General features: G+C 42.9%; 1 protein-coding gene across 1 annotated transcript in view; it reads left to right on the forward strand.

Annotated features, from left to right (window-relative positions):
- LOC143924555 (multidrug resistance-associated protein 1-like) overlaps positions 1-23,395 on the forward strand; it is a 435,651-nt gene that overhangs the window by 189,121 nt on the left and 223,135 nt on the right. The window contains exon 13 of the mRNA XM_077448932.1: positions 7,287-7,490. Coding sequence (XP_077305058.1) covers positions 7,287-7,490 — 204 coding nt within the window. The remainder of the gene's footprint in view (positions 1-7,286; positions 7,491-23,395) is intronic.

Raw genomic sequence — 23,395 nt, forward strand, 5'->3', positions numbered from 1 at the left:
CCCTGCGGATGCCAGTGTCCGAGGGACGTGCGCTCCGATGTGGTGGCGGGACAGATGAGAAAGATTGGAACTCATTAATACAAGCGCTTCCAATAAGGGCTGACATAGAAGCACTGATCAATAGAGTGGAAGACGCTCACTGTAAGAAACTGCAGCTTGTGCAGACAGAGCTGCAGGCATTGACAGAGTGTCTTACAGTTGATGAGACTGCAACGAATAGGCTGGAGTAACGGGTATCGGAACTGGAGAGAGTTGGTGTCTCCCAGACATTGCAGGGGCACTACAAGTTCAGGTGGAGGGGCTGGAAGATCAGAGCCACCGGAACAACTTGCGGCTCTGGGGTCTCCCAGAAGCAACATATCGGAAAAGCCTCCGAAATACGGTCATGCTGATTTTTCAAAAAATGTTAATTGGAAATGTACCCTCTAATATGGAGCTGGACAGGGTACATAGAGCACTAGGACCTAGACCCCTGGACCCCAGCCACCCCGTGATGTGATTTGCCGTCTGCTTTACTATTTGCATAGGGAGGCCAGGGGTCAAGTCCTGGGGAAAAAAGTGTGGGAACTCCCACCCAAGATTCACTCCCCCACCAAAAAAAAAAAGAAAGATGATACGCTCATATGCACGAACACTTCAAAAGTGGTATTTTTCATCCAATTTTTGTATTGCTCCTCCTCTGGGTTCTCTCATCATATGGCACTGAAGATAGAGGAGGGGGGATTCAGCGGGACACATAAAGCAAGTATGCAGGAGACTGGAGGGGGGGGGGGGGGGTGAGGAGACAGTAAATCAGGAGGGGTCAGCGGGGAGGAGCGCATCATGAGAGGTCTAACTAAATACAATCTCTTAGCAGCAGGGACCTGATTTACCCATCAGCTAGCTGTGATTGACAGGTAGATCGAAGAGGAAGCTGTCATGGGGCCTCTTACTGGCAATGCATGAATGGTCAGTCCACCCCTGGTGTGCGGCACTTACTATTGCGAGCTGTGTAGACAGCTGCTGGTGTAGCACCTGCTACACAGCTCACATACTTCAAAGTCTTGCAGGATTGCTAATTGGAACTGAGTTCCTGTTGTGGAAAAAGTACAGGAACTCCGTTCCCATGCGTTCCCGCAGGACTTGAGCCCTGAGGGAGGCTATACTTTGGAAGGCTTGGGAAGCAGGCACAATAGATTTTGAAGGTGCACAATTAAAAATATTACCTGATCTATCAAGAGCTGGATTGGGTGCGACAGCCGGGCTATACCTATTGCTGGAGGTTTCCAGTCTCTGTCCTAGTGCAGAAGGACTCTTCTGTATTTTTTCTATGTACAGTACATAGGCTGATTTACCAGACTTCTTTTCTTTTCTTGATATTGAGCCTCTTAAGGTCCCGGATTGGCTTCAGCTACTTTCACAGCCACCAAGTCGCATAAGTGCAACAAATCAACAGACAGTCCTAATTACACAGCAATCAGAGGCACACTAAAAGACTGGAGCATTTACAAAAGATAGACTATAAAAGTTATAGCGGGTCTATGAGTATTAATTGGGTGAAGTCTTTTGATTCTATATAGAAGAGATGGAGATTTAAATGGATAAGAGAATTTCAATGTATAAAAAAATAAAAATAATTGACCAGATTGAGAATTTTGGAAAATCAAAAGGTAGGGGATATATTCCCCTGGTCTTAATAAATAGATATTGTTTTGGTCCTATGGGGGGGGGGGGGGGGGGGTTCCTCATTTAGGTAGAGATCGATAAATTGTTTACTCGCTGTACTTTGAGAAATTTCGAATTATTTATGTTTTTTTTCTTTTCTTTAGCCTGAGCGTAAGCTGTTTTATTTAGTTTGTATCCTGAGGAGAGGTGTGAGATATGTATGGGAGAAATTGTATGAGAGTGGTGGGAGAGTGGGTTGCTGCAGGTGGTGGGGGGGTTACCGCCCTGGGAGATCAAGTCAACCTCTTGGGGGGCTTGGTCCCCCCATCATAAAAAAAAATGTTTTCCTTTTTTTTTTTTCACTATAGTTTGAATATTTATTGATTTTCACATGGAAGAATGGGAAAGCAGCCTCCTCAAGTGTGAATTGGGTGGGGCGAATGGAATTGAGATGAGATGAGAAAATTAAGTGTGATAGGATGAGAATGATATCATTTAAATGAGTGTTGAATGAGTGAGTTTGGGGGGGAGAGGTGAGAAATGGGGAGCTTATTAGATATCACTCTTAAAGTTTTTGGGGGGGGGTGTTTTTATTTTTTTTCTTATCTCTCACTATGGCTTATTATAATTGAGATCGCAAGAGTAACAGAGGGTTAAATTCAATACACTATGCACAATAGGTAGGAAGAAGACAGCTTTGAGGGTAAGGACATGTAGGGGTTAAAAAAATGTTTTTTTTTTTTATTTCCCTCTCCCTCTTTCTCCTCTCCCCTATATCCATAATTGGAGTAAAAAATAATCATGAGATCCATATGAGTAGAAATAAAATAATTACACATTGTCCCCAATTTTAGGTTAAAGTTATTTTATTTTTATTTATTTTTTCGTTGATTAGAACATTAAAATTTCTTATATTGGATTATATGTATAATAATTATTTATTATTAATTCTCATACATCGATAAGTTGATTTGATTGATGGATCTAAAGATGATATAGATATTTATAAGCATTGCCGCTGCTTTCGTTTTTTTTTTTTTTTCTTGGAGGGGCTGGAGGAGATTTCCGGGCACTCCCTCTTCTTGGTCATGTTTAATCACTTCCCCCAATTAGGCCAGCACTCATACAGTATAGAGGTAATAGGTTGAGCTTGAGTGCATAAAGAAAAAATTGCTGTAATCGCCCTTGGAGAGGCTGCAATATGGCAGCTACTCCAAGAGAATATAGTTGGCTGTTTGTAAAATTGTTGTGTGTTTTGTATTTGGGCTCTTTTTTCTCTTCCTCTTCTTCTTCTTTTTTATCTTTTTTTTCCCCCTTCCCTTCCTCCTCTCTCTTTATTTTTTTAGAAATATCCTAGATAAACTTGAGGAGTTTAGGGAGGACCATTTGATCTTGGGAGGGAATCTTTATATGCCCTTGATACCTAGGGAGGATACTTCCATAGGTACCTCGTCAGTTCTGCCAGGTTCACGGAAACGGATTACCCGGGCACTTCAAGGAGCAAGATTGGTAGATTTGTGGCACTTTTTGCACTCTGGAGAAATAGATAATTATTATTCGCCATCACATAAGTCATACTCTCGTATTGACTTTTTCTTTATTCCTTGTTGCCAATTGCATTTAGTGGCAGAAGCCACTATTGGGGCAATTACTTGGTTGGACCATGCACCAATACTCCTGAAGTATAATATGTCGGGGAGCCGAGGCCCTGGCTCTGTGACATGGAAACTTAATGAAAGTCTGTTACAAGACCCCGCTTTGACGGAAAATGTTCTTAAGGAAGTGACATGTTATTTCCAGGCCAATGATACTCCCGAATGTGTCCCTGGAGTGATCTGGGAAGCCCATAAAGCAGTGATTCAGTCAGTATTGATAAAACATGGGACTAGGATTAAACGAGAGAGGGAGGCAAAGCTAACATCTTTGCTAAGATATATACAGCGACTAGAATCCCTTCATTAACATGCTCCCTCCTCAGTTGTGGAACGGGACCTCCTGGCCGCTCGTAGACAGGTTACTGATTTACTCATGGAAGGGAACCGAGACTGACCTTAGTGAGTTTATTTGTGAGCTCAATGAGGATACATGTAATATCAGACTGACATATGGTTTTGATTTGGTCTCGATTCCCTTCCTTGACCTCAGGATCACCAAAAAGGATGGTCTTTTCATTACCTCAACTTTTCGTAAACCCACAACTGCGAACACCCTCCTTAGAGCAGATAGCTTTCATCCCAGATCTCTGGTTAAGGGCATCCCTATGGGACAGTTTCTCCGTATTCGGAGAAACTGTTCAAGTGATTCCGTTTTCAAAAAAGAGGCCCATGATAGGTACTCAAGATTCAGGGAGAGGCTATAGCCATACAATTTTGAGAACAGCGAAAAAGAGAGCTATGCATTTGGATAGAGCTTCCTTAATTACAGAACAGTCCTCCCTTTCCTCCCCCCTCTGTGCCTCCATCTGGTCAGGCAATACAACAGGGACCGGTGAGATTTATTACTCAGTTTGGTTCACAGTGAAGGAATGAATGAATAATTTGTATAGCGCACAAAACGAACTGAATGGCCCAAGGTGCTGTGCGGAGCTTTGTTGTCCAACTTCTAGAAGAGGAAGGTCTTGAGTTTTTTCCTGAAGACCTGGAGGTTTTCTTCCAAGCGGATGTTGGTTGGTAGAGTGTTCCATAGCCATGGTCCTTGGACAGCAAATCTCCGTTCCCCCTTTGATTTGTACTGGGAATGAGGAGGAGGTTTTGGTTAGAGGATCGAAGGCTGCGGTTGGGAGTGTAGTGTTTTATTTTCTCGAATAGGTATTGAGGAGCGTCTTTGAGGGCGCCGAGAACAATCCCTTCTTTAAACGACTGATTTATGAGGTGGGTTATGGTGGGAGCCACGATATCGGAGCATTCTTTCAGGAGTTTTGTGGGGATGATGTCAATTGGTGATGTACTGTCTCGAAGGTTTTTGACGATGTTTTTAGTGGGGTCAGCGAAAACTTCGGCGGTTGTGGGATGTTGGTGTAGATATCTTCTTTTTGCTTTTGTTGACTGGGGTTGGCTGTTTTTTTTCTGATGAATTGTTTCCTGATGGTTTCAATTTTGTTGATGAAAGTGGTCTAAGGTTAGGGATATCCTTGATAGACATGGTCAATTTTATCTTGCTGTCCAATTTTATCTGGGATAGTTGCAGAATATCTGCAAATGACTGCTCGGAGAGCACCAAATCTCTCTGACATGCTGACACGTTCTGAATAAGTTAGGTCATCTGATGACTCTTGACTTATGTCTCATTCAAGATCAAAAGGAATGTTCCCATAATGCAGAAAACACGCAAACCTATAGGATTAAAAGCCTTATTAACTCCGCCACTACCAAAGGGATCTATAGTCTTCGATGTCCTTGTGACAAGTTTTATATAGGTAAGACTAAACGTCAGTTGCACGCCCGCTTTGGTGAACATCTCGGAGACATCAAACATTAAGAGCCCAAAAGCCCATTGGCCCAGCATTTCTTTTTACACCACCAGTCCAAACCACATGGGCTAAGGGTTAAAGGAATTTATGCGCTGCAAATTAGTAAGAGACGGGGTGATTTTTATAGAGTTCTCCTTAAAAAAGAGAAATTCTGGATATATATTAAATGTTATGTTTCCGTATGGACTGAACAGAGAGCCGAACCTTCAAGCCTTTTTGGAACAGTGATTCTTTTCAAAGCCTGTTCCAGGAGATGGGATATTTGAGTTTTTTGGATAAGGTTGAGTTTTTAAGTTTATGACTAAGGGGAGATGAATATTTTGAGAAATAGGTGGTTTATTATGCATATGAACTTAAGTTTTGAAATGTATTTAGTGTTGTTGTTAGGGCATGGGTACTATGTTATTTTGATGATGTTTGGAAGTTGTCTTGAGATTCTCTTTCTGAAATAAAAAAAATCATAGAAAAAAAATTGGTATTGGTTGGTACTGCAATGTTGGTTACTTTTGGTTACTTTTGTTGGAAAGTGGTCTCACAGTTCTCTGGGAGAGTGCTTCCAGCAGCAGTTGTGTGCGGAAGGCGCTCAGGGGTACTGCTAGAGGAATCAGAAATGATAGTCCTAGTGGCAGTCTCTCCTTATTTTGGTGTGATGAGGTGCATTCCTGCTGGGGCAGTCCGAGGTGCGGCTGAGCGGTTGTTGGTACATGGTGCGTGTACTGTCTCACCCACTAGACCTCATGTGAAGGAAGGGCCCGGAACAGACGCGACAGTAGTGGGAATTCTGTCCATGACTCACAAAGAAGTGCAGTTTGAGGTACCCGGAGACACTCTGACAGGAAATAAGTGTTCGTAACTGTAACAAGAAAATATGTATACACCCATGTATACACCTCAGTGTTCAGGGTTGCTTCCTATAGATGTGGTGTATGAGAAGCACTCTAGAGCATTGTCAGAAAGCTCAGAGGTGTTGGTTGAGGTACCAATTGAAACAGAAATGGTTAGAGATTGGTGTGGAAAATGATGCAAAAATGTTCGCTGGTAGGACAGTCACCCTTACTTCTGTCTGCTTTTCATACATGAGACCAAATGTTTGAATAACAATGTTTATCTTTAGGTGGATATACTATTGCATATCTTTGTATACTCTTTCAGACTCATCAACCCTTTATTTTTTTACCGGCTTTGTACTTTGTGAGCAGAAATGTTGATCTTTTAAAACTGATGTGATCAATTTTTGCTAGCCTAGGAGTATATTCATTGAAAAGGCATATAGACTAATTTATTACAGCACACAATCTTATTTAAAATAAATAATAAGTACTTTTTGCAATTGGTTAATTTGATCTGAAAATTCTGTTGGTTTCTGTGTTACAATACTGTGCATTATTGCTTAACTCTTTGTTGTAGTAGTGGTAGTAGTGGTGTAGGGGTTAGCACTCTCACCTAGCAGTACGAAGGGTTGCTGGTTCAAATCCCAACCACAACACTACCTGCCTGGAGTTTGCATCTTCTCCCTGTGCCTGCATGGGTTTCCTCCAGGTGCTCTGGTTTCCTCCCACACTCCAAAGACATGCAGGTAGGTTAATTGGCTTCTGTCCAAAATTGGCCCTAGTATATGAATGGGATTATGAACCTTGGATTGTGGGCTCCTTGAGGGTAGGGACTGATGTGAGTGTGCAATGTACAGGGATGAGGACATTTGTAGGCACTCATTCAGGTTGAACTGGATGGACTGGTGTCTTTATTCAACCTTACTAACTATGTAACTATGATATGTACTTGATAAGTACTATCTAAAAAGAAATCATACTTTTAGAGAAAGAACAACTGTTCACCCCCCCCCCCCCAGGAAAAATCATCCTTTCCCTTTCCTCTGGCCCGTAGAGATCCCTGAGGTTCCTCTGAGCAGGTGCTCTAAGGGGATAGGAACATTTTGGAATACGTCTCAGAGGATTCATGGAGCCATCCAAATCATGTGATTATTCTTTTGGGGTGGGATGGAGTTACTTTAGATTATGGCAGAGGGGGATTAGGCGAAAATGGATAGCACTACTTTCTTACCTTCTAAGAAAGTTACCCTTTAAGTCACAGAAAAATAGACAACAGGTCATAATCTAAGTGCTTATGAGTGACACATTTACTTTAATGTCTCCCCTCTGCTTGTTTTCTGAAGGAAGAACAGATGAAACAGAAGGACAGTCGCATAAAACTGATTTCTGAGGTTCTACAAGGTATAAAGGTGCTGAAGCTATATGCTTGGGAGAATGCTTTTATAAAGAAAATTGAAAGTTTCAGAGTACTGGAATTAAAGGCAGTGAAGAAGTATGCACTGCTTTTGTCTGGAGCACTGGCATTATTTGTGGCCTCGCCTTTCTGGGTAAGCAAGATTGAGAGCAGGTTTCTCCAGCTCTTACCTTTTTTATTGTCTTTACAGCATTTTAATTATACGCTAACATCTACGTTAACAGTCAAAATACAGTGGGTATAGAAAAGAATCACCCCCCTCCCCTTTTAAATTAACACATTTTGTTGCTTTCCAGCCTGGAATGAAGACAGACACAGCTTTTTTTTTTTTTATCCAGCTGTATTTACTCAGTGCAACTTATAACATCCAAGTAAAAAATATATCAACATCTCTAAAACATTTACATTAAAAAAAAAATGTAAAACATAGGATCACAGTTTTTTTTTTTTTCTAAAGCGGGAGAGTGCAAAATCCATTTTTCACTTCACTTATTCATCTTCTAACCTCAGCTTGTTCAAATAATCTTTGGCAATAAAACCTGGAAGCTGATTTGTTTCTATGCAGAATAGAGTTGGGCGAACAGTGCGAGCCGAGCAAATGTTTGGCCCGAACATGTACTGCACAGTGCATTCTAAGCCCGAATTGGGCAGAGTTTTGCTCAATCAGGGCACAGTGAATAGCTGGTTGTTAATAAGTAGGCCGGGAAGCTGGCCGCTTCGTCCATAACAAGGGATTAGTCATTAGCTGTCAGTGGGCTTCCCCGCTGACAGCTGAATGAAAAAAAAACATTGACGGCAATAGAAAAAAGTGAAGAAAAATGGCCCATTTGGGTCTGGTATAAATTTTAACGGGAACCCCATGGCAAAAAAAAATAAATTGGGCCCCCCCCCCCCCAAAATTCATACCAGAACCTTATCTAAGCATCCAGCCTGGCAGGACAGGAAAGGGATTAAGGTTACCCCCCTCCTAAACCATACCAGACCACATGCCCTCAGCATGGGGGGGGTGCTTTGGGGCAGCACCAAAGCACATTGTTTATGGGGACAAGGGCCTCTTCCCGACCCTGGGCAATGGTTGTATGGGTCTGCAAGCACTGAGCTTATCAGAATCTGGAAGCCCCCTTTAACAAGGGGGCCCCCAGATCCCACCCCCCCATATGAATAAGTATGGCATATGGAGTACATTTTATGTCTACCCATTCACCGAAAAAGTAAAAAAAATAGACAGGAAGCAGTTTTTGACAATTCCCTAATAAAAAACAAAAAAAAATGTCCCCCAATGTAGATCCATCGTCAATCCTGATGCCCGCCACAGCACTGGACCCACCCCTTACCTATTTAAGAACTGTTAAATGGTGAAGCAGGCATTTGGCAATCGCCTTCATCACGAGCGGAGGTTTTTTTGTTTTTTTTTGGGTGCAGCGGGCGTTATGATTGACAATTGGCTCTACATTGGGGGACTTTTTTTTTTTTTTTTTTTCATAAAGGAATTATTAAAGAGTGACTTCTGTCTTTATTTATTATACCTTTTTTTTTTAGGTAAAAAGGTAGGGGGACAATGTACCCCATACTCATTCAAATAGGGAAGGGACCAGCATCTGGGGGCCCACTTGTTAAAGGGGGCTTCCAGAATCTGATAAGCCCCCTGCCCGCAGACCCTCACAACTACAACCCAGGGTTGTTGGGAAGAGGCCCTTATCCCTATCAACATGGGGACAAGGTGATTTTCTTTGGGGGGGCAAAGCCCCCCATTCTGAAGCACCCCCCTATGTTAAGGGCATGTGGCCTGGTTTGGTTCAGGAGGGGGGCTCACACATCCCCCTTTCCTGCCCTGCCGGGCTGCATGCTCGGGTAAGGGTCTGGTGTGGATTTTTGGGGGGACCATACGCCATTTTTTTTTTTTTTTACATTTTGGTGTGGGGTTCCCCTTAAAATCCATACCAAACCGTATGGATTGGGGGGGCATGCCATTTTTTTTAACATTTTTGTATTGGCGGAAATAATATTGTATTGCCGGAAATTTAAATGTCATATTTTTTCTTTATATATGTCAGTTTTGCTGCAGCAGGTTCTATACATGGTACAGATGCACCACTTTACAGGCAGACTAAGGGGACATTTAAAAAAAACATGTTTGTATTAATACATGTCCCCCAGGGCAGTACCCGGGCCCCCCCCCCCCCCCATACCCTTTTTATGGCCAATAACTTGCATATAAGCCTTCAAAATAGGGATTTTGCGAGTTTGGATCCCATAGACTTTAATTGGGTTCGGGCTCAAACTTTTGCGATGTATGAGAGTTCTAGCATGGACTGAACCTAGGGGGTGTTCGGCCCAACTCTAATGCAGAAGTGAGCAGTTGGACAAAGGATCACTCAGTATTTTGTTGAACCACCTTTTACTTTAATTACAGCCTTTAGTCTGTTGTGATAGGTCTCTACTAACTTAACACATCTAGACTTTGCAATATTTGCCCACTCTTCTTTGCATAACTGCTCAAGTTCAGGTAAATTTGATGATGACTGTTTGTGGTCTGCAGTCATTCCATAGATTTTCAATGGGAAATTATGTATTAAAGTGATAAAAACACAGATATACTGATTTGACACCATCATCCCTTTGTAAAAAGAGCAAGGCAGAAAACAAATTTGGCAGTATATAAAAATTAGTGTATAATTCCAAAATATAAAAAAATGTATTATTTTATTACAACATGAAAAAAAGGACAAAGACAATGATCACATAGAAAGGGACAGACGTCACGTATTCGATATAGTGTATTCACATGTCTGTTCAGTTTTCCACACATTAATTCAACATGTTTCGCCATGCGGCTTCCTCAGGACCATGCATGGACATTTTACGCTAATACATAGATATAAATGGGTATATTATACAAATCTCATGTTTGAAAAGATACAGAAAATAATTTGAACAAAGTACATATGTAAAAACATAGGTGCATCCAAGAGGTCTAGCAAAAAACTCTCAACTGGTAGGCTCTGACTCCAATGCTTAGGAGATTCAGAAACCAATCTATACTGTGTACTGTCAGAGCAGACTCCAGAGTCCTCACTGGAGGAGACACCGATCTATGCCTGATCACCCACTTAGAGGAGTAATGTTGGTGGACATGAACACCATTGTGAACTATTGTTCCTTATAGATAATCAAGAAATAATGGTATATAATGTGTCAATGGCAGTACATATCATTGAAGGCTCAAAAAATTACATAAATTACAGGCTCAAAAAATCAATAGTCATCTTATTAGCAGATATAAAGGAAAAAAAATGGACTTGCATGAAGAGTTACTATTGAACGAGCAGACTGGGAGCCTAGGTGTCTGACCAAATACAGCTGCAACTTTTATGACTACATCCAATGTTAGAAATCCACACCAAATGTCCTGCAAAAATATGCAGAATACTCCACATATAGTTTGCAAAACGTAGGGGGGCTAGTTTGTGCTGACCTTGCCTAGGTAAAAGAGAAAAATTGCTTGCCTGTGTATCTGTAGGTAACAATAGTTCACAATGGTGTTTAAGTCCACCAACGTTACTCCTCTCGATGGGTGACCAGGCATAGGTCGGTGTCTCCTCCTGTGAGGACTCTGGTGCCCAATTGTCTGCTCTTACAGTACTCAGTATAGATTGTTTTCTGAATCTCCTCTACCCCACTATATTTATCATCCAATCGTGTGCAAAAAAAATGCTGTTTCTTATCGTACATCACGGGACACTGAGCCATAGTAGTTACTATGTGGGTTATAGGCCATCTTCAGGTTATGGACACTGGCATGCCCTAAGACAAAAAGTGCCCTCCCTATATAACCCCTCCCACTACTGGGAGTACCTCAGTTTTTTCACCAGTGTCTAAGGTGTTGGTCACAAGTAAATATGGGCTGTTCTGAGCTCCACTGGAGCAATCCTTGCTGGGGCTAGCCATGCTGACCTGATCCATTCATAGTGTCTCTTCTGGTCAAATTGAATGGTACCTGGGCCTCGTATCCAAAAGAATTGACGTTTTGCCTGTAAATGCTTCTCTTTTTAGAGAGCTGGACCCCAGGATCCAGTACTTTTTGGTAGTAAGGCCCTGCCACCCTGCCAGTAAGGTTTTACTGGCAGGGTGCTGTTGCAGGCCCAGGATAGTGGCTTTCCTGCGGATCCCCAGCTCCTGAAGGTTTAACGGAACCCACTGTGAAGGGTGAAGATTAGGTCTGTTGGTGTACCACAGAAAACCCTGCAGCGGGAAAGGTAAGTGGAGTTTTTTTAAGAGATTTTTAAAATGTTCTTATGAATGTCTCCTTTAAAGATCAGTAAAATGTTGTCATGCCTATCTGTCACCACTGGGGACTGTATTTAGCACTCACTGCCTCATGCTGAGACTGCTTCTTCTTCCAGCCAGACAGCAGGACCTCCTGTAAGCTTGAGGGGGCTTTTCTCCCCGCTTATCACACCCCTGTGCCGACAGTCTTTCCCCGATCAGCGTGCCGCTTCTTGCAGCCCCCCCACCCCCCCACGCCATGCTGTTTTATCCTGAAGGTCCGAGAGGACCTGTAGTCTGGCGCTCGCATGGGAAAGGCTTTATTTTTAAAGAAAAGGGAAGAGTCATAGGCAACGGTGGGGGGGGGGGGGCTTGTCAGCGTTCTCCGACACCCAATACAAGGAGGCAAACTTTTAAAAGCACATTTGTGTGTTAGTGCAGGCTGTGGAGGGACAAAAGAGCAAAATGTGGCATTAACAGGTTTGGTGACACAGGCATTTCCTTTGACACATTTTTACTGCTGAATCAGGCTTGATGCTTTATTCACTTCCCGAAGTGGGCCTAAGCATAGCAAATCCCCGTCCATTGCTCAAGACCCTCATACTGAGGAACAGGGGGTGAGAGATCATGAAGTTTTCTCAAAAGATCAGGAAGAGGCTGATGACTCCTCTTCCGAAGATCCTAATATGGAGGGATCGGCCTCACAGGAGAGACTGTTGGTACACTCCCTCACTAAGTTGGTCCGCTCAACTTTTTTTACTGCCTGTAACACAGTCAATCGATGAGCCCACCTCTGGTTTGGGATCACTAAAGCCTCCCCAATCTGTTGGGCACCCAGATAAACAGTTTTTTTCCTTCCGAAAAAGTTTTCTATACTTTATCCTATGGTGAAGGAATTCTATGAGAAATGGGGGATTTCAACAATTGGTGCTGCTATATCCTCTGTAAACAAGAACCTGACTTGTACTGTAGACAAGGCACAAATGTTGAAATATCCATCAGATAAAACATTGGAATTTCTTTTTAAAAACAACATATCTCTTGCAGGTTCAGTTGCTCAGCGATTGGAGTATTTCAGTCCATAAAGGACCAGTTTGTAGAGGTACTCAAAATTATTCCTGATCAGCAGGCCCAGCAGATGGCTGGCATATCAGAAGCGCTGTGTTTCACAGTGGATGCTATGAAAGATTCTAGTAGGCCCCTTTCACACGGGCAGCTGTTCTGCCGCTGTTAAAAGCATGTTTTGTTATTTTCTAATTCAGAGAATTGCGATTAGCTGCGTTTAGCTGCGTTTGGAAAATTCTTGCCATTTCTGATGTGCTTCCTATTGTTTTTCTTTCCTTGTTGCCACTGCTATCTGCAGGAGAAATAGTACACTGCGATTTCCTGCAGTTATGTGCAGATAACTGCAGTAAATCGTTCCTGAATGCAGTCAACTTTATTTTTTCTATCTGCACAAAACCTCATGTAACAAAACCGTCACTAAACGCAGTGTGTGAATGGGGCCATAGGAAAACATTGTGTGCATTTTGCTGCGGTAGATAACATCATCTGTCCGCAGCTAAAAGCACAATTCTATCCGCCCTTGTGAAAGGGGCCAAAAAGTTTCCCGATTCATGGTGAACGGTTATTTGGAGACGATCTGGATAAGTATATCCAAAGAATTTCTAATGAGAAAAGTTCTCTTTTACCAGTAAAGAAGAATTTTAAATGTTTTTCCTTTAAACATGCATCTCCTCCAGTGCCAAGAGCATCTGCCTCCAGGCAATCACGACGGCCTCCACCGTCAGGTTCAAGAGGAAGACCTCAAGGGTATTCCCAGGGCCAAAAGAGGATTTGGGCCAGGAAACCTGCAAAGCAAAATTTTAAAGCCTCCTTATGAAGGGGTGCTCCCGCTCACTCGAGTGGGGGGAAGGCTTCTGCACTTTCAAAGATCTGGCAGGAACATTATCAGGACAGATGGGTGGCTTCCTCAATTTCTCTAGGTTACAAACTAGAATTCCAAGATTTCCCGTCTCCTCGTTTTTTAAGATCAAATGTTCCCAGAGATCCAGGGAAAAAGGAAGTCTCTCTTTCTGGCTCTGGATAATCTCTTGTCTCAAAGTGATATCAGAGGTTCCCACAGAAGAGCAGGGATCAGGGTTTTATTCAAACCTCTTCACGGTACCAAAAACAAACTGGGAGGTAAGACCCATTTTAGATCTCAAGGATCTAAACGGGCACTTTCGCATGGAGTCAATCAGGTCGGTTGTCTCCATTCTACAAGGAGGAAAATTTTTGGCATCGATTGACATCAAGGATGCCTATCTCCATGTGCCAATTTTTTCCGCTCATCAGAAATGTATGCGCTTCAAGGGAGAAAATCGTAATTTTCAGTTTGTGGCTCTGCCTTTCGGTCTAGCCACTGCACCTTGAGTGTCCACAAAGATCCTGGCCCCTCCTTTAGCTGTGAGTTACCTAGAAATCCTAGGCTGGATTCTCAACCTAGAAAAATCCTCCTTAAAACCATCAAGGAGATTACAGTACTTGGGGCTGATTATAGATACAGTTCAAAAGAAGGTATTCTCACCCCAGGGAAGGATCAGTTCCATAAGGGTCCTGTTTTGGCTTATCAAAACAAAGAAAAATCCTTCCACTTGGCTTTGCATGAAGTTCACGGGATAGATGGTGGCCTCCTTTGAGGCCATTCCTTATGTGCACTTTCATTCAAGACTGCTTCAAAACAGTTTTCTGTCAACTTGGAACAAGAAGGTCCTGGCCTTGGACTTTCCAATGCACTTATCCCCTGAGATGCGTCAGAGCCTCAATTGGTGGTTGATATGCAGGAACCTTCAACAGGGGAGATCCTTTCTACCAGTATCCTGGAAAGTGGTAACAACGGATGCCAGCCTTCTAGGCTGGGGAGCAGTCCTGGAAGAAGCATCTGTCCAAGGAAAGTGGTCCAAGTCAGAAAGGACCTTGCCCATCAATGTTCTAGAAATTAGACTATGGAATTGTCCTGTCAGGATTCAATCCAACAATGCCACGGCGGTGGCCTACATTAATCACCTGGGGACACGAAAAGTCATGCAGCGCAAAGAGAGGGGAATCATGTTCTATCTTGGGCAGAAAGCAACGCTCCTTGCCTATTGGCGATTTTCGTTCCAGGGATAGAAAATTGGCAGGCGGACTATTTGAGTCACCAACAATTGTTTCCGGGAGAATGGTCCCTTCACCCTGACATTTTTCTGTCGATAAGTCAAAGATGGGGTATTCGCGTCCAGATTCAACAACAAGGTCAACAACTTTGTGTCAAGGGAGAGGGATCCACTGGCATGCGGGACAGACGCCTCGGTCTTTCCATGGAATCAGATTTCACTGATCTATGTGTTCCCTTCAGTTCTGCTGCTTCCGTGCCTTCTTTGCAGGATCAAGCAGGAAGGGAAGGAGATGATTCTGGTGGCCCCAGTGTGGCCCAGGAGATCTTGGAATGAAACTGGCCTTGAGTACTATCAAGGTCCAGGTGTCTGCCTTATCGGTATTGTTTCAATGGCCTCTTGTTTCTCACAAGGTAGTGACAGGTTTTCATTTAAACTAGGATATTGTCCTACCTTCTTTTTTCTCAGAACCTCGGTCTATGAAAGAGAGGTCACTACATTCCCTTGATGTAGTGAGAGTGGTCAAAGTCTATTTAACTGCTTGCTGACTGCCGGCTGTCATATGACGGCCAGGTGACACGGCTCTCGTTGCGGGAGGGTGTCATATGATGCCCTCACATTTAAACAGGGAATGCGTGCGATTGTGCATCCCTGTTCCTTTGGTGGCGGTGTGTCATGGAGACAGCGCTCAACGAGGGGGGTGAACAGCCATTGGGCATGGCTGTTTACCAAGTCATCACTGAGCTCGGCGCATGCGCGTGAGTGCGATGCACGTGCACGATGGTGGCGGCGTGTTACCGAGAACACTGCTCATCACCAACGCTGGTAAACAGCCGTTGGCCGGCTGTTTACCCATGTAATCGGCTGTGATCCTTTCACAGCAGATCACTAAATGTCAACAAACCGCAGTAACTAGCTGTTACCGGGTTTTCCTCCTCACACACCGATCGTGTGTGAGAAGGAGATTGCGGTAACATCTCGTTACAGCTTACAGTGTACACCAATCATACTGATTCCCCCCCAAAAAAGAGGACCTGTAATCCCCCGTCATAGTACCTGTCACCACCCATCAAAGTACCTGTCACAGTTCATCTGAGTACCTGTCACAGTCCATCTGAGTAACCGAGTACCTGTTACAGTCCATCAGAATACCTGAGTACCTGTCACAGTCAATATAAGTACCCGGGTACCTGTCACAGTCCATCTGAGTACCTGTCACAGTCCATATGAGTACCCAAGTACCTGTGACAGTCCATATGAGTACCTGTCACTGCCCTTCAGAGTACACGAGTACCTGTCACCATTCCATCAGAGTACCTGAGTACCTGTCACCAGGCCATCAGATTACGCAAGCACCTGTCACTTAGCCCATCAGAGTACCCGAGTACATATCTGCAGCCCATCAGAGTACCCGAGTACCTATTTGCAGCCCATGCCTCATAGAATATACGTTGGGGTGTTTGCTTTCCAAAATTGGGTAATTTTGTGGGTAATTCCACTGTCCTTGTGCTCCAGGACCTTCAAAAGTGTGATAGGTAGGAATGAAATGAGATGTGTAATTTATGCTCCTAGAACGCCTGAAGGTACTACTTCAATATTGGGCCTCTGTATGTGGCCATGCTGTGTAAAAGTCTCACACATGGGGTATTGCCATACTCAGGAAGAGTAGCAGAATGTATTTTGGGTGTAATTTTTGCTATATACATGCTATATGTTAGAAATATCTTATAAACGGACAACTTTGTATAATGCATTTTCATATTTTTTCAACATTTTGCAAAAAAATTAACCATTCAAAAGACTCATGCCTCATAGATTATATGTTGGGGTGTTTGCTTTCCAAAATGGGGTTATTTTGTGGGCAATTCCATTGTCCTGGTGCTCCAGGGCCTTCAAAATTGTAATAGGTGGTTGAGAAATGAGATATGTCATTTATGCTCGTAGAACGCCTGAAGGTGCTACTTCAATGTTGGTGCTCTGTATGTGGCCAGGCTGTGTAAAAGTCTCACACATGTGGTATCGCCATACTCGGGAAGAGTAGCAGAATGTATTTTGGGGTGTCATTTGTTGTATGCATATGCGGTGTGTGAGAAATAACCTGATAATATGACAATTTTGTAAATAAAAAAAATAAAACAAAATCTTCATTTTTGCAAAGAATTGAGGGAAAAAAATGACAACTTAAAAAAAAAAAAACTCACCATGCTACTTACTTAATATCTTGGAATGTCTACTTTCTAAAAAGGGGTCTTTTGGGGGTATTTGTACTTTTCTGACTTGTTAGTGTCTCAAGAAATGAGATTCACCTGATGTACTGAAGAGCTGATCGGATGTGATAAATTTTCAGAGATTGGCACCATAGCTTGTAGACTATAACTTTCACAAAGACCAAATAATATACACTAATTTGGGTTATTTTTACCAAAAAGATGTAGCAGTATAAATTTTGGCCAAAATTTATGAAGAAAAATGACTAATTGGCAACATTTTATGACAGAAACAAAGAAAAAGGATTTTTTTCACAAAATGTAAGTTTTTTTTATTTATAGCACAAAAAATAAAAAATAAAACTAGTGAATAAATACCACCAAAAGAAAGCTCTAGTTGTGTGGAAAAAATTGTGCAAGTTTCATATGGGTACAGTGTTGCATGACTGAGTAATTGTCATTCAAACTGTGAGAGCACTGAAAGCTGAAAATTGCTCTGGGCAGGAAGGAGGTATAAGGACCAGTGATGTAAGTAACTCAGTTAAAATAAACAAAGTTACTTAACGCAGTTTAGAGGGTAATGACTAATCTAACTGATTACTCTTCCCCTCATGGTAACACCGTTCCCATTACTTGGACGGCGTTACCGCAATTACATCCTGTCTGGACCACCCCATCCCGCCCCGCCTATCCAGAGAGAGAGAATTTAGGGAGGCGGGGCAGACACTGAAAAATCAGCTGACCAGCTTCATTTTGAACGTGACTCCAGGTAGACAGGACTAGCAAAGGAATTGAATTTCGCCGCCTCCATCAGTGAGATTGACACCTTGCGAGCCCTGTTGCCTGGTATGGATTTAAAGGGGAACCACTACACTGAAAAAACGGTGTGGAGGTCCCCCCAAAGTGCATAGCAGACCCTTATCCGAGCACCCAGCCAAGCCGGTCAGGAAAGGGGGTGGGGACGAGCGAGCGCCCACCCTCCAGAACCGTACCAGGCCACATGCCCTCAACATGGGGGGGGTGCTTGTCCCATGTTGATGAGGACAAGGGCCTCTTCCCGACAACCCTAGCCATTGGTTGTCGGGGTCTGCGGGCGGGGGGCTTATCAGAATCCAGGAGCCCCCTTTAATAAGAGGGCCCCCAGATTCCAACCCCCTACCCTATGTGAATGAGTATGGGGTACAATGTACCACTACCCATTCACCTGGGGAAAAATGTGTTAATAAAAAAACACAACACAGGTTTTTAAAGTACTTTATTAGATTTATTTATTAGGGGGTCTTCTTCCAACTTTGGGGGTCTTCTCACTGGGCTCCTCCGCTATCTTCTGCTGCTTCTTCTTCCTTCCGATGTTGACACAACGCTCTCTCCAGTCATAATGGCAGGGACGTGTTGTGATGTCCCCCCCGGAACTGTGACATCATAAGGGATCGGGTCACAGTCCCGGGGGGGCTCCCCTTCCTTAAAGCACCCCCCCATGTTGAGGGCACGTGGCCTGGTACGGTTCAGGAGGGGGGGCACTCGCTCGTCTCGACCGCCTTTCCTGACCGGCTGGCCTACGTGTTCAGATAAGGGTCTGCTATGGACCCCCACGCAGTTTTTTCGGCGTTGGGGTTCCCCTTTAAATCCATATCAGGCAACGGGCTCACAAGGTGTCAATCTCGCAGATGGAGGCAGCGACATTCACTTCACTAGTCCCGTCTATAGAATATAAAAAAAAGTCACAGTTACTTTGCTGAGTAACTAACTACTTTTCCAATGTTGTAACCGAGTTACTAACGCAATTACTTTTTGGGAGAAGTAATTTGTAACTTAACTAACTACTTTTTTAAAGTAAAATGACCAACACTGGTAAGGGCACTGTATTGAGGTGGTTAAAGGTGACTGTTCAGATTCGCAAAACAGATGTTTTGTATGTATTACCAGAAGGTCCTTAAAGAAGACAGGCAGTGTCAAAATCTACTGTTTCCAAATGGATTTGTCAAGTGATTGTTAAGGCTTATGGTCTAAAGAGGAAAATTCCTCCTTTTCATGTTAAACCTCACTCCACCAGAGCTGTTAGTGCTTCTTGGGCAGTGCATTACCAGGCCTCAGTGGCTCTGATCTGCAAGGCCGTAACTTGGTCTTCAGTCCATATACAGTGGTGTGAAAAAGTGTTTGCCCCCTTCCTCATTTCCTGTTCCTTTGCATGTTTGTCACACTTAAGTGTTTCGGAACATCAAACCAATTTAAACAATAGTCAAGGACAACACAAGTAAACACAAAATGCAATTTGTAAATTAAGGTGTTTATTATTAAAGGTGAAAAAAAATCCAAACCATCATGGCCCTGTGTGAGAAAGTGATTGCCCCCCTTGTTAAAACATACTATAACTGTGGTTGTCCACACCTGAGTTCAATTTCTCTAGCCACACCCAGGCCTGATTATTGCCACACCTGTTCACAATCAAGGCATCACTTAAATAGGAGCTGCTTGACACAGTAAGGTCTACCAGAAGATCCTTAAAAGCTACACATCATGCCGAGACCCAAAGAAATTCAGGAACAATTGAGAAAGAAAGTAATTGAGATCTATCAGTCTGGAAAGGGTTATAAAGCCATTTCCAAAGCTTTGAGAATCCAGCGAACCACAGTGAGAGCCATTATCCACAAATGGCGAAGACATGGAACAGTGGTGAACCTTCCCAGGAGTGGCCGGCCGCCCAAAATTACCCCAAGAGCGCAGCGACGACTCATCCAAGAGGTCACAAAAGACCCCACAACAACGTCCAAGGAACTGCAGGCCTCACTTGCCTCAGTTAAGGTCAGCGTTCATGCCTCCACCATCAGGAAAAGACTGGGCAAAAATGGCCTGCATGGCAGAGTTCCAAGGAGAAAACCACTGCTGAGCAAAAAGAACATCAAAGCTCGTCTCAATTTCTCCACAACACATCTTGATGATCCCCAAGACTTTTGGGACAACATTCTGTGGACCGATGAGACAAAAGTGGAACTCTTTGGAAGGTGTGTGTCCAAGTATATCTGGCGTAGAAGGAACACTGCATTTCATAAAAAGAACATTATACCAACAGTAAAATATGGTGGTGGTAGTGTGATGGTCTGGGGCTGTTTTGCTGCTTCAGGACCTGGAAGACTTGCCGTGATAAAAGGAACTATGAATTCTTCTGTCTACCAAGAGATCCTGAAGGAGAATGTCCGACCATCTGTTCGTGTACTCAAACTGAAACGAACTTGGGTTCTGCAGCAGGACAATGATCCTAAACACACCAGCAAGTCCACCACCGAATGGCTGAAGAAAAACAAAATGAAGACTTTGGAGTGGCCTAGCCAAAGTCCTGACCTGAATCCTATTGAGATGTTGTGGTATGACCTTAAAAAGGCCGTTCATGCTCGAAAACCCTCTAATGTAACTGAATTAGGACAATTCTGCAAAGATGAGTGGGCCAAAATTCCTCCAGGACGCTGTAAAAGCCTCATTGCACGTTATCGCAAACGCTTGGTTGCAGTTGTTGCTGCTAAGGGTGGACCAACCAGTTATTAGGTTTAGGGGGCAATCACTTTTTCACACAGGGCCATGATGGTTTGGATTTTTTTTCACCTTTAATAATAAACACCTTAATTTACAAATTGCATTTTGTGTTTACTTGTGTTGTCCTTGACTATTGTTTAAATTGGTTTGATGTTCCGAAACACTTAGGTGTGACAAACATGCAAAGGAACAGGAAATGAGGAAGGGGGCAAACACTTTTTCACACCACTGTATTTACCAGATTCTATCAAATCGATGTAAAAGGTCATGAGGATATCCTCTTTGGGCGCAGTGTACTGCAGGCTGCAGTATAAGTCCTCTAGCCTCTTTCCTACTTTTTTGCTGTGTCTCCCTCATGCTATGGGACATCCCACATAGTAACTACTATGGCTCTGTGTCCCGTGATGTACAATAACAAAATAGGATTTTTATAACAGCTTACCTGTAAAATCCTTTTCTTTGAAGTACATCATGGGACACAGAGGTCCCTCCTTTCTTTAGTATATATGTGTATTGCTTGGCTACAAAATGGAGGTACTCCCAGTAGTGGGAGGGATTATATAGGGAGGGCACTTTTTGTTTTAGGGCATGTCAGTGTCTATCACCTGAAGGTGGCCTATAACCCACATAGTAACTACTATGGCTCCGTGTCCCGTGATTTCAAAGAAAAGGATTTTACAGGTAAGCTGTTATAAAAATCCTATTTTTTTTATTTTCCTTGCATGTCTCCCTTAGATCTACAGCGACTGCACTTTCAAGTGCACTTGCACTGCAAAGTGGATTTGACTTTAGTAAATAACCCCCTAAGAGCTCACTAGTGTGTGTGTGTGTGTGTGTGTGTGTGTGTGTGTGTGTGTGTGTGTGTGTGTGTGTGTGTGTGTGTGTGTGTGTGTGTGTGTGTGTGTGTGTGTGTGTGTGCGCGCGCGCGCGCGTGCGTATGTGTGCGTATGTGTGCGTGTATGTGTGTGTTTTTTAAGTTACCTGCTTTAATGAGAGTTGAAATATATGCACACAATAAAGCACACATGATGAAGGTAAGAATGATTTGTGAGGCCGTAGTATTCAGAGATTGCATGAGGTGATGTGGGATCTTCAGTAATCCCCCAGTGTTTGCACAGGAATTCCTGTAATAATTGATCTTGTTTAATACATGTGTATAAATATATATTAAAAGATCAAAATATTAGAATTTGAGAAATTGTATGCCATATCAAGTAATTATTTCATGCAGTAAATTATTGTGGTTTATTGTATAATGTTTTCTATTTAAAAATGTTGTTTTTGGTAAGAGTATTATTTTACTGAAAGATCATATTGAATAATACAAAAGACTAATAATCACAGGAAAAGGCAAGCCCATAGATAATCATGTAAGAAAAAAAACAGACCATAAAGATCTCCTTACCTATGTAGACTTGGAAAATTGTTCCAAAATGAGCACAGGGGCAGGTGATATGCATGTTCTTTTAGGCCGCGTACACACGGGCGGACTATCCGTCCAACTAAGTCCGTCAGACAATCCGACAGACAGTCCGTCCTACTTTTGAATGAACGGACTTGACCACACACGACGAACAGACAGTCCGCTGAAAGCTTGCGCGATGACGTGTACGGCACGTACGACGGGACTAGAAATATGACGTCCAATACACTGCAATGCAACCTTCGGCCGTGTAAATCCTTTCTGAGCATGCGCCATACTTAGTCCGTCGAACTAGCCTACTCACGAGCGGACTGTCCGCTGAAACCAAGTTTGGACGGACAATATTACGGAAATTCCGAAAGACTTAGTCCGCCAGACTGTCCGCTGAAAAAGTCCGCTGAAGCCCACACACGAGCGGATTGTCCGCTGAAACACGTTTCAGCGGATCAAGTCCGTCAGACAGTCCGCCCGTGTGTACGCGGCCTTAGTGACACAATATCCTTATTCTTCAAAAATAATCCAAACAGATTTACTTAATGGCCTTGTAATCTATTTTCCATTAAATCATTTCTTACTGTGTTTTCCTACTGCCCCATTGTAACATTCTCCATGAGCTCTGAAACCTCTTATTTGTTTAGCAGTGCTTCATAGTTGCAGTCATGTGCATTGCCCTACACACACAAATCTCATTGTCCTACACACACTACAAATCTCATTGTCCATCTCAAGAGTGAACAAAGAGGGTAGCTACGTACGTTCCTATTTTCAGTGGGACCATGGAGAATAAACATTGCCGCCTCCTAATAGGAAGTCAGATCACAGCAAAAAAAATAAATGGAATTTGGAAGAAGCTGATAGAAACAGAAAGTACTTTTATGAGTTAAGAATACATACTTTGATACTTTGTTTTTTAAACCAGACTTTAGTGTCACTTTGTTTTTACTCGGGAAGTATGGGGAGGGGGGAGCCTCATCAGCTAGAGAAATGTGCAAAGACATGTGAAACAGTTACTTCATTGATAAACTGATGTAAATAAAAGCATGCTTTTTTTTTTAACAGAGGAGCATAAGCTTACTTACAGTTCCTTGAAAATGTATTCATATCCCTTGAAATTTTCCATAATTTGTCATGTTACAACCAAAAACATAAATATGTCTTATTGGGATTTTATAGGATAGACCAAAACAAAGTGGCACATAATTTTGAAGAGGAAGGAAAATTATAAATTGCTTTCCAATTTTCTTTACAAATATGTGAAGTGTGGCATGCATTTGTATGTGTGCATTGAGTCAATACTTTGTAGAACCACTTTTCGCTGCAATTACAGCTGCAAGTCTTTTTGGGTATGTTTCCACCAGCTTTGCACATCTAGAGAGTAACATTTGTGCCCATCCTTCTTTGCAAAATAGCTCAAGCTCTGTCATACTGGATAGAGAGCATCTGTGAACAGCAATTTTCAAGTCTTGCCACCGATTCT

The sequence above is a fragment of the Lithobates pipiens genome, unplaced genomic scaffold (assembly GCF_037356315.1).
Source record: "Lithobates pipiens isolate NorthernLeopardFrog02 unplaced genomic scaffold, aLitPip1_a1.2 Scaffold_22, whole genome shotgun sequence".
In the NCBI taxonomy this organism is placed as follows: domain Eukaryota; kingdom Metazoa; phylum Chordata; class Amphibia; order Anura; family Ranidae; genus Lithobates; species Lithobates pipiens.